The 17,428-nt window shown below is 38.4% G+C and overlaps 1 protein-coding gene across 1 annotated transcript; it reads right to left on the bottom strand.

Moving 5' to 3' along the window:
- Positions 1 to 5,385: 5,385 nt before the first annotated feature.
- On the bottom strand, positions 5,386 to 8,167 carry LOC145102444 (ER lumen protein retaining receptor family protein). Its single transcript, XM_079039840.1, has 6 exons — positions 7,756 to 8,167; positions 6,767 to 6,966; positions 6,448 to 6,588; positions 6,263 to 6,343; positions 5,866 to 5,990; positions 5,386 to 5,657 (listed from the first exon to the last, which is right to left on the bottom strand). Exons 1-6 carry the CDS (start codon positions 7,976 to 7,978, stop codon positions 5,609 to 5,611), a joined length of 819 nt encoding a protein of 272 aa, XP_078895966.1. The 5' UTR covers positions 7,979 to 8,167; the 3' UTR covers positions 5,386 to 5,608.
- Positions 8,168 to 17,428: the final 9,261 nt, after the last annotated feature.

Raw genomic sequence — 17,428 nt, 5'->3', positions numbered from 1 at the left:
GGATTTGTTTCATTATTCGGGGTTGCGGCCCAATCATCAATTTTCATGAGGCTTAGGGCCTTAGGTAAGAAAGTATTTGGCCCTTTTCGGATGTGGGTGTTATGGTTTGAGTGATCCAAGTGTTCGATGGTGTCTTCGGAGGCCAAGGGTATAAATGTAATTTGATAACTCGATATTTTATGGAGTTTGGGTTTTGTTCGGGAAGCTTTAAGGCTATGTTGTGTTGTTAGAAGCGTAGGGCTTCTTGCCACCTTTCTGTGGATATAAGGATCGTTGGAAACGGACCTAAGATGACGAATTTAGAGTAGTTTGAAATAATGGCAGAAATGGCCCTTAGTGGAGAAAGTTGGCAAGTTGGCCCCATGAGTGCATGGTAAAAGGGGGCACGTGCCAGGGTGAGTATGCCCAACGTAAGCTGGGGGTACGCCCATCGTAATGAGCAGAGTGCAAAACCCTAATTTTTAGAGTTTAGGCACTATTTAAATGTCCTTATGAGCTCAAGGCTCTTTCATTTCTCAACCTCCACTGATTTTAGAGCCTCATTTCGAACCTTATTCCCCTTGGTGGTGCATTCCTGGGCTTGGAGGTTATTTTGAAGTGTTCTTATTGTTATTTAAAGGAAGTGGATCTTGGTGATCAAGCTTGGTGTAGCCTTGGGGTTATAGATCCAGAATCTTCACACTCTTGGGAAGCTTCAGGAGGTAAAAAGTTCTTATCTTGACTTCTTCTTATGGTAGTTTGAGTTTAGGGCAAGATTAAGGGCTTTTATGGTGTATTAATTTCTCCTTGTGGGTTTGAGCCAATACGGGAGCTTGGGATGTTAGATCTTGCCTCTTCTGATGTTTTTAGTTCATAAAAATGCTTGCTTGATGTTTAAGAATGGTCCATGCATGTTCTAGTTGGCTTAGAATGGGTCTTAATGGATGAATATGGTTGTTGGGTCCCATTGAGTCATGCAAATGCATAAAGGTGCCTACTTTATGCATTAAGAGCTTTATTTTGAGGTTCTCTGAAGTTTTGGTGTAAAGTGCTTAAGTTGTTAAGCCAAAAAACAAGTTTTGGATTAATCCAGGTTACGCCCCGCGTAACTGGTCGTACGCCCAGCGTACTGAATTGAAGGATTCACCGAGTACGCCCAGCGTAGCTGAGCGTACACCCCGCGTTCGGTGTGGGCTTTGGGCTTGTATTTTGGGCTTCACATATTGGGCCACCTTGTTGCTTTGGGCCTTTTGGGCCATCTAAGATCAACTGTTGGACTAAGGGAAGTATTGGGCTTAGGTTAAGGCCCATATGTGGGTTGGGCCCCCAATTTGGAAATTTGGGCCATTAGTGGGCCTTTGTGGATCTTTTGGTTTTGGGCCTTTTCGATTTTGGGCTTGGGCCTCAGTTTTGGTTCATGTTGGGTCAGGGGTAAAATGGTCATTTTACCCCAAGTATGGATTGTGAGCCTTAGAATGGAACCCAATTGCTAATTTGGGTGTTATTTTGTATTGATATCGCGATGAGTCTTCAGGGCAACAGCTAGGGATTTCTTTCAATGAGCTTCAGCATTCGAGGTGAGTCTCCTCACTGTTCTATGGTTCGAATGCACCAAGGCCGGACCATTTGGTTTATGTATTGTAGGAAGACTCGATGGTAACCCTTGGCATTTTGTATGAAAGACCATGAGGCGGCTCCTGACAATCTGTATGCAAGACCAGAGTCTGAACTCTGGCAAATATTAGTTAAGTAGTTGTAGATTTTATGCTAGTTGTCTTTGTGATGCTTGCATGGAAGACCAGGAGGTGGCTCCTGGCACTTTTCTATAAGACCCAGGGTTTTGGCCCCCCGGCTTGGCAAGGAAGACCACGAGGCGGCTCGTGGCATAATGGCAAGACTATGATTGGCACATAGTACTTTTATTGATCGGTTGGATATGTATGACATGTATGGCTCATTTGATATGTATGGTATGTGATATTTAGGGAACTCACTAAGTTTTGTGCTTATAGTTTGTGGTTTATGGTTCCAGGTACTTCCGGTTCGAAAGGGAAGGGCTCGGCTTGATCGCAGCGCATACACCCGTGTTTTACACAATATGTGATTTTGGGAATGAACTCTGATAATTGTTTTATTTTGAAATGCTTTTAAATGTTTGGATAAAAGTGATGGGTTTTGAGCATTACATCAATCCTATGGTGCACATGCAAACCCTAAAGCTTTGGATCTAGGTTTCTCTAATTGTACATGCAAATCATCTAAAGCTTGTAAACACTGGATCTAGCATACAAAAATCAAAATCAATAGCTAATACAAGTTTAGATGATTACCTTTCAATTGAAGCTTGAAGATCCTTGACCTTGAGAGCTTAGTATCACAAATGTAATACCTCTAATCGATCACAAACACCAAGGCAATTGGAAGAATGTAAGAGAGAGAGAGAGGAGGGAGGTGATTTTCGGCTCTAGCAATCCTTCTAGGGTTAGGGTTCGCCGAAAATATGATGCCTAGGGTCCCTTTATATAGGTGAGGAGTTAGGGTTTCAGTTAAACACTTATCCGGTTGATTAGGCTCTAAGCAGCCCATAAGATCCTTCTGGAATCCCTTCCTTGGACGAATTCTTAAGGCCTTATCCACAAGAATTCGTCCACCCTATCTTTAGGGTTTCCTCAACCTACTTTGCAACTATCCAATAATTACAATATCAGTCCTCCAGGTTTAATTAATATCTTTTGATCACAAAATTAATTCTTAATTAATTATTGACCAATATTAATTAAACAATATGATTTCTCTTTTAATATATTATTCATATAATATATTAATCAACCACATTTATCATCTTTCTCTATAATTCATCCAGTCAAGTTGTTTTGGTGAAGGCAACCCAAAAAGACCATGCTACAACTGGGTCAAGTACATTCTAAATATAGTTATGGGCTTAGATACCTAATCCAACAAAAAGTTACATTAGTGTTTTGATTATAAAAAAATGAATTTTTTACCCTATGATTTTCGGGATGTTACATTCGCGTTTCCGGATGCCTTTGTTATCACCATCTAAACAACATCAATAAACTTAAAAACCGATATGTACCCTGCATATTTTTGGGCTACCCATCAAATCGCAAAGGTTTTCGTTGTCTTAATCTCCACACCAAACAAATAATCATTTCCCGTCATGTCGTTTTCGATGAAACTATCTTCCCATTTGGGTCTATGACTCCCAATCACTCTCTCAACCATGGGTTTTTGGCATTGATGCCCCCTGAAATTGCTTTAATGACCCGAATCACCATTACACTACTCTCGAGTCATCCACTGCCACCCTGTCGTCTCACGATGGCTCCGCCACTACTCTTGAATCCTCGGCAATCGGCGCTTCTTCCACAGCCCCATCCATCGATCCCACCAGTTCTATCGGCCAGCCGAATCCTCCCTCTTGACCTCCTACATTTACTCTTTCCGCCTCCACTCGAACTCATGTCATGGAAACCCAAGCTCGACATGGCACCCACAGACCTATTGACCGTCTCAACCTTCATATTGACATCACCATCACTTCCTCTCTTCCTCGCACGTATTCTCAAGCCTTTCGTTATCCTAACTAGCTAAATGTTATGAAAGATGAATACAATGCACTTATTTCTAACGGGACTGGGGTACTTGTTCCACGGTCTAGTAATGCTAATGCGGTTAATTATATTTGGTTGTTTAAAAAAAAAACTTAATGCAGATGGATCTCTTGCTCGCTATAAGGCTCGATTGGTTGCAAACGGGCAAAGACATCGACCCGACATTGACCGTGATGAGACCTTTAGTCTGGTTGTCAAACCAGCAACTATCCGGACTGTTCTTAGTATTAATATTTCTCATTACCGGCTAGTTTACCAGTTGGATGTGAAAAATGATTTTCTTCATGTTCATATTCAGGAGACAGTCTACATGCACCAGCCACCCGGTTTTCGAGATACGACGGCACCCGATCATGTTTTCCTTCTTAAGAGGTCTTTATATGGCCTCAAACAGGCACCTCAGGTATCACCAATTTGCTCAGTTCATTACTACCTTCGGCTTTACTAACAGCAAATCGGATACATCACTTTTCATCTATAGACAAGGTGGCCATATAGCATACTTACTTCTATATGTTAATGATATTGTGTTGACTGCTTCCCCTCTAGGTCTTCTTCAACAAGTTATTTCCACATTGCAGTCTGAATTCTCCATGACCGACTTGGGCTCTTTGAACTACTTTCTCGGAAATGTAGTCTCTAAAGATCGTCAGGGCATGTTTCTCTCTCAACGGAAGTATGCGACCGCAATTCTCAACCGTGCAAAGATGTCTAACTGCAAGTCGGCCCACACTCCTACTGACATGTCTGCAAAAATAGACGGCTCGGGACCACCTGTTTCTGATTCGACTCTGTATCACAATCTAGCCGGTGCCCTTCAGTATTTGACATTCACCCGATCTGACATTACGTATGTTGTCCAACAAATTTGCCTCTTCATGCATGACCCAGAGGGCCTCACTTTGCTGCTCTCAAGCGAGTTCTTCGATATATGCACGACACTCTTGATCACGGTCTTCTTCTATATGCATTCCCTTCTCAGGGGTTGATCGCCTATTCTAATGTTGACTAGGCTGGCTACCCTTCCACTCGCCGCTCCACTTCAGGGTATTGTGTTTTCCTTGGCTCCAAACTTCTCTCCTGGTCTTCCAAACGATAGGGTACAATTTCCAGATCCAGTGTAGAAACCGAGTATCGTGGCATGGCAAATGTTGTTGCTAAGACTAGTTAGCTCCGTAATGTTTTCTGTGAGCTCCTTTATCCGCCTCTCACTGCCACCCTTGTTTATTGTGACAATGTCAATGTTGTCTACTTATCCAACAACCCCGTTCAGCATCAACGCACCAAGCACATCGAGATTGACATACACTTTGTTCGCGACATTTTTCAAAAATTGAAAAGAAAATGATTATTTTCTTTGAAAAACTCATTTACATTTATAAAGGTTGTAAAGGTTTTTGATGAACTAATCATACACCACATGGCTATTATAACTCCCCACGTCTCGTGTTACACTCCCATACTAACTTATGAAATTCAAACACAAACACACATCTACATGAAAACTTGCCACACATCATCAAACCACTACATGATTAAAAATACTTTAAATATTTGTTCATATTCAAGCATTATTTACCTTATTGCTACTTCTATACAAGAAAATTTACGTGAAAGCTAATAACTTCTGCATACGGAGTAGATTTTTCAAAATACTACACTATAACAAACAAAATACAAATAAAGGTAGAATACTAAGTATCCACAAAATGAAAACCTTACCTTAAATAAAACATACCTTAAAAAAGATGCCAATAAAGGCATTAGAAAATAGAAAGCCCAGAAATTGAATCCTGAGTACTAGCATTATAATATCATAATTGAAGCTAATTTTGGATTCCAGTAAAATTAAGTTTTGTAAATAAGAAACACGACAATGTCACAAATGTACAAAAGCATCCACTGAAGAAAAATATAAACTAAACAAGAACACCAAGCCACTACTGTAAATCTGTGTACTTCAATGGCACCATTTTTGCTTCTACATCCTCAAATTACACCACCCCAGAAGGCAGACGCAAAACAAGTTGTCCTCCAAAAACACTGAAAAATAAATAAATAAATAAATAACAGAAATTATCAGAAGATTGTCTATTACTTTGGAAAATCTATCTAGCTATAGCAGTGAAAAATGTTTTGTATTTGGATGAGATTGTATAATTGGGTAGTTTTTCAAATTACAATGCTTTACGATATTGTAGTTTGAAAAATCCACCTAATAAAAAAAATGATGTAAAATTACGAATCTGACCTTTTGATGTAGTAGTAACAGAAGTCTGCTAATATGAAGGTTTGAACAATCTCTGAGATGAGAACCATTGACGGCCATAATCCGTACCCCAGGGCGGTAAGTAGATGTCCACGGCTATCCAAAACCTAATTAAAAACAAAGATTACTAAAATACCCGTAAAGTAAACAAGAGTTTAACTTTCAATTAGGGGTATATTCGTCATTTGTACAAGAAAAAACTTATATAAACCAGGGTAAATTGGTCTTTTTTTATATATAAAATGGACTCTTTTACGTAAAGGAAACATCGAAACCAATTAAGAAATCCCTACAAGGAATCATTCTGAAGAAATTAACAAAAGTGGTAATTAATTTAAGATTTAAAAAAAGTTAAAACTTTTTATTTATTGCTACAAACCTGAAGAACCCAATGAGCACAACTCAAAAACCTTGCAACACCAAGAGCAAATACATAATGAGCTGTAAATGGTTCGACTATCTGCATGCCATTTAAAAACAGAAATTACTCAAAAAAAAAAAAAAAAAAAAAACTAAAATTTTGTCATGTGTAACAAACGAGGTGTAAATGAACAAATATCAAACCTTTGTGTTTTGCATAACCCTAAGTTGAGGTAAGACTGAAACTGCTTCAAGATAAACACAAAATGCCCAAAATATCCTGTTGACAATATGATGTGATGTTGAGGGATGAATTAACAAAGCTAGTATAGCACAAGGAACTGCCTACAAAAAAGAACATATCAAGGTAAGATCTTTTTATGGAAATCAATACAAAGAACTTATTACTAATAATGACAGAAAGAAAAATAGGTAATTTCAGATAACCTAATAATAAGCATGTATGAGGATAAATGAGATGTGAAATCTCATCTTTGATTATTAAATCATTATAGAAGCTTACCACATAGTACATTGCAAAGTTGTCTTTGTCTTCCATGTAGCTTGATTTTAGTTTGAAACGAATCATAAAGATAACCCACAATGTTGTGGCTAATGTAGCCAAATCAAGCAAAGTGTGTATATCATACTCCATAACAAAACTGCAGTAGAGTCTTACAGCCAAGAACAAGGCTGTTAGTTCTTGTGTTTTCAGTGATAGACCTACAATCATGCAATACACATAACACTGAATTAGATCTATACTCTTGTGGTTTGAATATAAATTTGGGTAAAGAATGTCGAATAAATGTTGATATGATATGTTTTGTTCGATTTGCTTTATTTACCATATTGATTTGTGTGTTTTATGAGGTTACTGTGATGAGAAGCATAAAATTTCCAGCAACAATCATTTTGCAAGAAACAGTTCTATGCAAAATTTTGTGGTTTAATAAGTAGTTTCTTTACTGTTTTAGTTCACTCTTTTGTAGCAAAGCCTAGAAATTAGGAACAATTGATGACCATAAATTGGGGCAAAACCTAGCCCCTAAGTCTAAACAGTGCTATAAATTTTTTATTTATTGTCAAACCAGGTGGTTATTAATGCAAAGTTGCCAAGTATACAACTGCAAAGTCAAGAAGACATAATACTCGAATCGAAGTATACAAAGTTCAACGCATACATCAAATTCCATGGCCAATTCAGAAATTGAAACTAACCCCTATAATACCTAAGTCAAAGTATATCCCCAATTGACAATCTGTGACCAAATTCAATGAAATAAAACAGAAAAGTATCATCGTTATACTAGAAAACCCTAAATATGAACAAATCCATAAGCGAACTCATGTGTAAGATCATTAGTTTCATACAAAAGAAATCAACTTACTATATTTCCTAATTCAAAATTTTAATCTTATCGACATCTATAAGTAACGAGACAGTACATTAGAAGAGATTATATCGAGCACATAATAGATGATTATGTAACGATTTGTTTAATTACTTACCAGCACAAGTTTTTTCCTTCATAAGCTTATAGATAAGAACGGAGATTCCGATGGAGTGAACAGCCTCGGCAGCAACGAAAAGATTGTCATGATCGTGCACGATCACACGTAACAACACCAAGGCCAACATGCCGGTGACTACGGCAAGAAAAGCTTTCACCTTTGGTGGTTGCCGGCGCACCCATGACGATATCACGTGGATCGTCTTCTTTGGTGGCCTCATGTTTGTTTTTCAAATCCTTGTGCTTGTGATTGTTCTCTCTGTATAGATTGCTGATTTGATGATGACGCTACCAGTGATGGTGATGGTGGTGGTTAGGGTTTGATTACGGTGGAGATTGGGTGGCCGATTAGGGGAGAAATTTAGGGGAAAAGTCGGTGAATATATGATGAGATCTTTTGATGCACAATGTACAAATCGGTCAAGATGTGTTCTTCTGAATTCAAAATGGAAAAACTATAGTTTCATAAATAGTCCCTGACTATTTCTCAGTATTCATTTTCATCCCTTTTCTTTTTAACTTTACATGACAGTTGACATAAGCATAGGAAAACTTTTCTTGTCCGTTTAGTCTTCATTTATGTGAAGAGTGCATAAGGTAATGATCATAAATTCATTAAATTTTCATTTGGTTATGGTCTTTGTTTTGTACACGTAAAGAAGGCAATAGAGGAGTAAATATTTATCTAGTTAATAAATTATTATACATTTTTTAATATGTTTTATTATTATCAATTTTATGCTAAGATATGTAAAAACATAAAGAGTCGAACCTCTAAATAAATAGTTCAAAATTTTAATAAAGTAAATTGGCATGGTTATCTAACTTAGTAAATAAAACTTTTTTGTTTATCCTAAAAGGAAATCCTCATAGGGAGTTTAAACTTCAAATAATATATGCTCGATTAATACACATTCGATTGAAACTTTGTAACTTAACTATTTCACACTAACTCTCTTATTAAAAATATCATCAAGTTTTCTATACCAACATTTTGGGAAACAATCATAACGTAATTACAGTTACGTTATGATTATTTCCTAAAACGATGATACAACAAATGATGAATAAAACATATTCGATTGAAACTTAAGTACTTAACTATTTCACACCAACTTCCTTTTTAAAAATATCACCTAACAATTTCCCGTTTTTTATACCAACATTTTGGGAAACAATCATAACGTAACTGCAACCGATTTAAATTAATAATAATTTGCTATTATAGTAAAAATATTAGTTTTTAAAGTATTATCTAACTATTATTATTAGTCTATTTTTATAATTAATTTAAGTTGCTTAATCTATTTTTTCATCATAATTTTTGTATAAATCAAAATATATCATCAAAACTATCTCATTTTTATCTACATAATAATATATAAATTTGTCGCAATCTATGGTATATCAAAGATAACGTATTTTATGTTTCAAAATACATTTTTCTTTATTTACTATAATAAATGAAAATAATGAATCTATGAGATCATGTTTCAAAATTCAAATATTTAAAAACTCGATTAATGAACCTATGGGATCATGGGATCAAACCACCAAGTTTTTCTTCTCATATATCCAAAAGTCAGTCGTTTGTTGTGATAATTTGAAAAATCATATATTTGCACAATTATAAAACGGCATATCAAAAAAAATCAATTTCACACATACATACATATTGTGGTCTCTCATCTTTTTCATCAATACACACAAACGAGGCAGTGACAGGGAAGGCTCGGGATGGTAATGAAAGCAGCAAGGGTTGCTTAAGCAGCTCCTGCGTTTCTTCTGTCTCGGAAAGAAGGTGCGAAGGTGGGGAATCAAAAAGGGGTTGCCGCCTCCGATGTTTGCTCCAGGGAACACCCACTTCGGCGTTGGGTTTAGGCCAAGAAACGAAGAAGAAATGGAGGATGAAAAGTGTCACACCCCAAAACCAAGAAACTCTCTTTCAAAATTACTTGTATCCTCAGGTCATCATAGACAGGTACCAATGCAAGGATTAAGGAAGATGGAGCTCGTTCAAGACTCATCTTTCATTTTATTTTATTCATTAGTGTCTATTATACATATCATAATACACTTGTATTACAATTATATTATTAATGCAATGGATGATGTTGTTGCTTGTTTACTACTTTACATTGTTGTGATACTGTACATGACGTCCTCCGCCCCAGAACGTTTCCGCCATTCTTGGTTTTGGGGTGTGACAGATTGGTATCAGAGCATTGTTTATAGTGAATTAAGTATATCAACCCATAAAAGATATACTAACTATAAATACATAAGGGATTAAAAATACTCTGACCAAGAGTTTATACTTTAAATAATAAAATATTTAAGTAAGTATACGTGTCTGCATTCATACTAAAATCAGTGTCACTAGGACAGTACAAAAGAATTACGATTGTTGGGCAATGCAAGTGTGCTTAGAGACATATGGTCAAAACTGGGAAGATATAACCTGATCACCTATATTATCCGATGGTTGACTAGCATGTGCCTAAGTTTAATTGTGTGGTTGAAACAATGCTAAAATCTTACCAACCCTACCACAATGAGAACAATAGAACATAACATTAAACTTAAAATACTATAGGAGTATTTGGTGTTACTATAAGTACGTTAACTTGAGAACTAAAACGGGATCTTCATTACTAAGTTGATAGTTGCTAAGTGGATACACTAAGGCTATATGTAATTAGGGTGTTATAGACTTAGAATCTGTGAAATTTTACTTCACCCCGATTCTATGTGAATTTGGAGTTAAGATCACTTATTTGAAGGCCTATCCTGTTTCGATTACATATAACTGGTATGCACTTCACAAATAGCGATGTAACTAATGAAGATTTCCTAAAATAATTATCTAGATAGTTCGTCTAATAATTATTTCTTACCCCAATTCTCGCATAGATAACATGGCTGGACTCCATCCCCGCGGCAACCAGTATCTTCCGAACGAAGTCATTGCTGGTTGGTTTGGAGAAGAACCAGAGAATGATCATCCTATCCCTTTGAATGATCACCATGATGAAGACCTTTCGTACGATGCTAATTCTGAACCAGAGGTTGAGAACCTACCCTAAGCAGCCCCCTTTCCAATCCCTAACCCTCGTCCGGCTTTTCATGGCCCGACGCCTGAGTGGGTGGAATGTTTAGAAACATGGAGCCAAGGACAAGATCAGCCCATGCCATTTAATGGCAACCGAAGCTTTTATTACCTGAGCAATGGGGGCTCAGCAGATAGAGTCTTGCCAATCTTGGTCCGCAGAGTGGCCTGAAGTGAGATTCAAGGCAGGACAACCCTACATCAGATCACTGAAGTTGTCGCCAATACGAGAATGCATACCCTCTGCACCATTTGTGTAGGAGATGCTCGCGAGAGATCTGAGAGAAACCATGAAACCCTGCTGCAAGCACTGGTTGGATCACGAGCCGAAGTCATAGAGCTCCGAGTACGCCGGAGGATGTACGAAAGACACCTACTTGATGTGGAACGTCAATTGGCTGAACTAAGAGTTCACCAGAGGGATGACCGTCGCCAGTAGTAGACGCTTTACTTTATTTTCCTTATTAAAAGGGAATCGTTTTTCTGTCTATGCCCGATGTGGCATTTTCTATGAAATTATCTTGTACTGTAAGTACTTTTGGTTAGGTCTTTATGTTGTCAAGACTATCTTTGCTGGATATGATGTAAGACCTTTACAAGGTTATTTTCCCGAATCTTTACATCATGAATATCAAAGATATTGACAGTCGACTAACTTCTGTGTCATTCTTTATTCAAGTACTCTTACCATAGTTTCATTTGAATCTATCTGAGACATGCTTTAGTCAAGTCATTGGACTATAGTAATTTAGCTCCGGAGACATTTCCAAGTCTCTTTCAGTGGTTGGATCTTGTTATTCACCAACCCACGATACCTCGGCTTGAACGACAAACGTCTTGAGACCATTCTACGAACTTACTTCTACTCATTACTAGGACTGCATCATAGGGATGTAGGTCAAACCTCCGTGAACATACTTCTATTCTTTACATAAACAGTCAAACTAAGTCTAGGTTCAACCATGCTCGCTCACAAATTCATTTTCTTTCCATGAAACAGAATCATGTCGCCCAAGAAAAACGATCAACCCCTCAACCAAACACCAACTCTTCAGATTGATGCAGCTACCCTTCAAGCTGCAGTCTCGCCTGCCGTGTCAGCTATTCTGACCCACTTTAACGCTAACAACGCGAATGTTAGCGGGATTGTTAACAACAATTCCAATCCGAGTAACAATCAAACACCGCAACGAGCAGCAAACTACCACGACACCCCGAGTTCCGAGACGAAGAGTAACAAACGGAAGTTCTGGGCTAGAAAGAAGGACAAATCACTTAGAGGGACGAACAAGAAACAACCACCGATAACGACCTTCACAGCTGCGACATCTGTACCTCCTACTACCATCCCTTAGGATATACCAGTTGTCCCTAACCCAGCCCGACAATATGCTGGAAATCTCCCAAATTGCATCAAATGTAATTATCACCACCGTGGACCTTGTCGGGAGATGCAGTGATCAAACTGCAACAAAGAGGGACACACCAAACTTACTGCAAGAGCCTAACAAGACCGATCAACAATTCGCCCAACGCCGATGTGAACCAGACTTGCTATAGTTGTGGCAAGTTAGGGCACTACAAAAGGAACTGCCCGGAGGCAGCAAAGGCTGGCACAAACGAAATTATACTACCGACCACCGCCGCTAGAGCCAGCCAGGGTTGCTATCATTGTGGTGAGTTTGGGCACTATAAAAGAGATTGCCCGAAAAAGGAAAGAACCCGCGTCCCCATAACTCCTACTAAACACTTCACTTACACCACCAATGTGGGTGTTGTCCATATATGTCACCAATGCGGTGAAATTGGACACCTCAAGAAGGATTGCCCAATAGCGAAGAACTCGGGTGCAGATGGGAAGATCCTTAGGATCACAGCTGTAGGGGAACCTACTCCGGAACCCTCGTTAATGTAATTAAGGCGTTTCGTTGTAACAGACTTATAAACTACCCAGGACTAGTGCAACTAGAGTCTTACCTTTTGCGAGATCCTGTCTTTATAGGGATGCTCGTGCTACGTATACTTGTCTTTTGTAGTATACCTTATTCGCAGCAACAGTCTTGTCGTAAGTCTAAAGTACTGTAACTCTGTTCATGGCTGCACGGTTGTGTTTTGTCTGTAAACGTCTTATGTTCAAATCTAATGTCTTTAAGTTTCTGTATGATTCCGACATTATCATACAACTAGATTCAATTTGATCGACACCATACCAGCTTCATACGTACATCTCTTTATCAGTAAACGTCTTTTTAACGAAACTGTCATTTCAGAACACCGAAGTACTCATGCCAGGAGTACCTCTTAGACATTTTCTTTCCGAAGAAATCCCCGAAGTACTACTCGTGCAGTACGTCAAGTTCAATCCAAGGATTCATACGATTGATCTATCACTGAGGAATGTATACATGAGATTGATATATAATCAAGGTCCTACAGGTTTAGAATTGATGATTCCACTTTAACTTCTTTTTCCCCGATGGGATGTGAGCTTAAAGAAGAATCAGTTATTCGACTACCTTTTCAATCTTAATTATAAACGACTCGTATACACGAGATTGTGATTGTGAAAACATGTATGAATTCTAATATGAACTTCAGGACGGAGAACTGCCTAAGCCTACAAGTAATCGCATTGTCATGTGAACAAACTTAGAACCCAGTACGACTCTTGCAAACAGATCGCCCTATAGTCTAAACACCTATGGAAATACCAGAACAGTACAAACAACTTAACGAACTGCACCGCAATAGAATAAGAAGACTGGGCTTCTCACCCTGGAGAACCCCCAGTCTTATTCTCTCAGAGATCGACGGATTGCATCGTATGTGCCTCGGATATCGAGGACTCCGTCAAGATTTTCATAGAAATTGTTATCTCTGCCTCGCATAGATGAAATGGTTGAGCAAACGCAAGGAAAGAATTACTTTCAGAAATGGATCTGAGATCCGAATATCACCAGTTCGAGTGTTAGGGAAGGATGTCCGAAAGACTATCTTCCGAACTCGATGCGGACACTTTGAGTCCGTAGTGATACCCTTCGGATAGGACCAATACACCCATAGTTTTCATGAGCTAAACGAGTAGGGTACGTCTTTCTTACTTGGATCAGTTCGTCATTTCTCCATGTAATGACTTACTTATCTATCCTCGTAGTAAGAAGAAAACCCATGGAAACATTTCCTACAGAGGAACTTTTAGCGAAGTTCTCTAGGCACGAGTTTTGAAATTGAAGAGTCGAATTTCTATGACACACTGTTAGTAATGTGGGAAATTTTGAGTACTTTTTCAATTTGTCAAAACTGTTGAGCATTTGTCGACACCAGAGACGCCGACAGAAATTCGCAAAATTCTAGGTCTTACAGACCTACTGTCATAGTTCATCCAGAACTCCTCGTAAATCACAGAAACCCTTTCGACTCTAACCCATCAAGAGGTGGCCCTTGACTGGGAAGTTAAACAAGAAAAAGAAACCTTGGAGAGTCCAAGTAAGGGACCAAGTTCTTTAGGAGAACTCACTCTGGGAATGGCTAATACGCTTTGTATCGCGTTGAAAGCTAAATCCAATATAGTTAGGACCCCGAGATTCTTATCAGAATCGGGCCTGTGCTTCGCACAAACTAGACCTACTCCGCGAACTCAGTAACGTATATTCTACTCTTAGCGTCTCAATCGTGAAACCGTACCTTTCCGTTAATACTTTTGTAAGTCCACTCGTCGAGATCCACGCCTTCGTATTTGAACCGTAGTGACCCTCAACCGAGAGGTTAAGCGGACGAAGCATCGCCACCGCCCATTAGTGTAGGTTCGTTGGGATACCAACCGAGAACCCGATTTCACTTAGGAGCGCTAGAACCAATCGATTAGAAAGTTTCCTCCTCATGACTCGACCATTCGTACCTACTTCCTTGTCTAAATTCTAATTTCGGGACGAAATTCCCTTTAACAGGGGGATGATGTGACAACCCGAAAATTTCTAGCTTGCATTCTTCATTTCTTATCAATAATAGACTCGTTTTGCTATCTTGTAGTACCATTTAGGGTCTATTGGAACGTTCTAAACGTTTTATAATCAAGGTTGGAGTGTGGAAATGGGTTAACTCAAAGTGTAGGAATCAAAAAGAGGCCAAACACTCCAACACATGGAGTGTGCGGCCACACACTTGAGTGTGCGGCCACACACATGTGTTTGCGGCCTCACACCTTTCCCAACCGCACACTCCACCTATATATACCACACTTAGTCATTTTTTAACACTTCTTTCACTTCTTCAAGCATAGAACTCGAAAATCCTCTCAAGTATCATCCATTCTCCTTGAAGATCTTCATAAAAGGTACCAAGAACACCAAGAATACCATCTGGCCGCACACATGGCAGCACACACCATCTGGCCGCACACATGGCCACACACAGGGCCGCACACATGTGTTGGCAGCACACTAGGGCGCACACCTGGCCGCACACACACATATATTGTGTATTTTGGCCATACACCCTCTCGTATAGCCTTATAAACCCTCATACAATCATATATGATTGTAACACTTCATTATAAGTGTTCACTAGTCCCTAAAGTGGTCCCAATTCATTAATTAGTTGTTCATAACACTAATTATATTCATATATGTGTCAATATATGCTAAATAGGATTCACGTGTGTACTCAAGTCACCACTTGATACTTAGCAACTGATCCAACATTTTCATCAGAACCACTCACTACAGGTGAGTTCATACCCCTTAAATAATGTTTTAAACTATTTTTTTAAATGTTTTATGGGGGGATACAAGTAGAATCATGCTAGTTATTATATCAATCACATGTGATTAATAAGTAGAATTATGCTAGTTATTGTATCAATCACATGTGATTAATAAGCAGCATTCAAATGATTGGCTACTCATTAGCCGTTTTACTAAACAGATTCCTTCAAATGTCTTTCATAAACACTTTATGTGTTTAAAACTCCTTATTTCTCTGTATATTTTACTCCGTATATTACTTTTCAAACTTATTTACAATTGTGTTTCAAACAAATGTTTCTTTATACTAAACCGTTTTATCAAACCCATGCCTTCAAACCGTTTTATAGATTGACATCAAGTCGATCTTTTCTTAAGATAATAACTATGTTCAAAGGTTTTACAAAACTTATTTATGCTTTTATATTATAAATTGCATGCCTCTATATGCATAGTTATATAAGAAATGTTTAAAATACTTAGGAAGGCTATCCACCCTATTTCCTTTTCGCGCTTGAGATGTGGTCTGGTGGGATATCGGGTACTCGTCCGAAGGTCGTTTAAATATTAGTTATATAACATATATACATATATAGTCATAAAGGTCCTTCCAGTTCATCCCATGCCCTTGGGTAGCAAGGGTATACATCCATGTCCATACGTACCGGTTAGATTACTAGTAAACTACCATATGGGTAGTTTAGGAAGATACTAGAACTATTACTAGAATGCGATATCATACTATGAGTCAGTTCATTCATGAGTCAATACTTACTACTAGAAGAACATATACAACTATGCTAGAAAGAGAACATATACAACTATACTAGGATGATTACATTACTATACTTGCTAGGTAGAGAGCACGGACATTACAGCTAGAGCAGTTCGTTACATTACACTTACATTAATACGCTAATAAAATTGTGATCCACTGTATGGGAGCATGCCTTAATTGTCATGACCTGAGTTGTAGTCAGGGTCTCTTGAAGGGAGAGCGTGAGTTTGCATATAGATCTATACTGGATTGACTATCCTACACCTTGCTGCTAGCTACAGCCGGACCAGCAGGTCTGCGGGTGCCAAACGTCATACCTTATTTTCGACTATACGTTGTCGTTGTTACCAGTCTAAAGTATGGTGCAATTTATCATATGATACCTTAATATAAATCCGGTTTAAGGTAGTTAGTACAGCAGTAGTTCTTATAGCGCTACGTTTTAGTACTACATTAATTTTACCTGTATATATATTTAGTGATCTTTTCACTTAAACTATAAATGTAAAAAAACTATATTTTATAAATGATAGTTATACTTGGGAAAATTACACACTTTTACAAGAAACAAACATTGAGAATAGTTAGGTCTTGATAGAAGACGCACTTTATATAATAGTAGGAATCATAGTGATTTCTAGGGTTTTTCAAACGTTTATAGTTGCTTTACAAACATTTTCAATACTTACAATTCATTTACTTACAAATTCTTACATACAAATTAAGACACTGAATACTTATGATCTCACCAGCTTTAAAGCTGATACTCTGTAACAGCCCGGAATTTCAAATGTTGATATAATTATGATTTGGGGGTGTTTTAAGAGGGGACTCGGCGAGTTGGAGCCTAGACTCGCCGAGTAGGATCGCAGACTTGGTCGCGGGATCGCGACTGGACTCGACGAGTCCAGATATGGACTCGGCGAGTCGACGCTGTTCAGCAGAAACCCTAACCGTTTGGTTTTGGGTCGTATATAACGCCTCTTAGGCCGTCATTGTCCGTCTTTTGGCCGATTGAGAAGAACCCTAAGCGGCTGTGGGC

This window comes from Lactuca serriola, chromosome 4 (genome assembly GCF_051521515.1).
Source record: "Lactuca serriola cultivar US96UC23 chromosome 4, Lser_US96UC23_V15, whole genome shotgun sequence".
Taxonomy (NCBI): Eukaryota; Viridiplantae; Streptophyta; class Magnoliopsida; order Asterales; family Asteraceae; genus Lactuca; species Lactuca serriola.
Note: the sequence above shows the minus strand (reverse complement) of the source record. Positions and strands in the feature narration are given on the sequence as shown.

Coding starts and splice junctions, on each gene's coding strand:
- LOC145102444 (XM_079039840.1), bottom strand. CDS start 7,978: ATGAGGCCACCAAAGAAGACGATCCACGTGATATCGTCATGGGTGCGC. Junction 6,967..7,755: donor GAAGGAAAAAACTTGTGCTG/GTAAGTAATTAA, acceptor GCATGATTGTAG/GTCTATCACTGAAAACACAA. Junction 6,589..6,766: donor ACTTTGCAATGTACTATGTG/GTAAGCTTCTAT, acceptor TCTTTTTTGTAG/GCAGTTCCTTGTGCTATACT.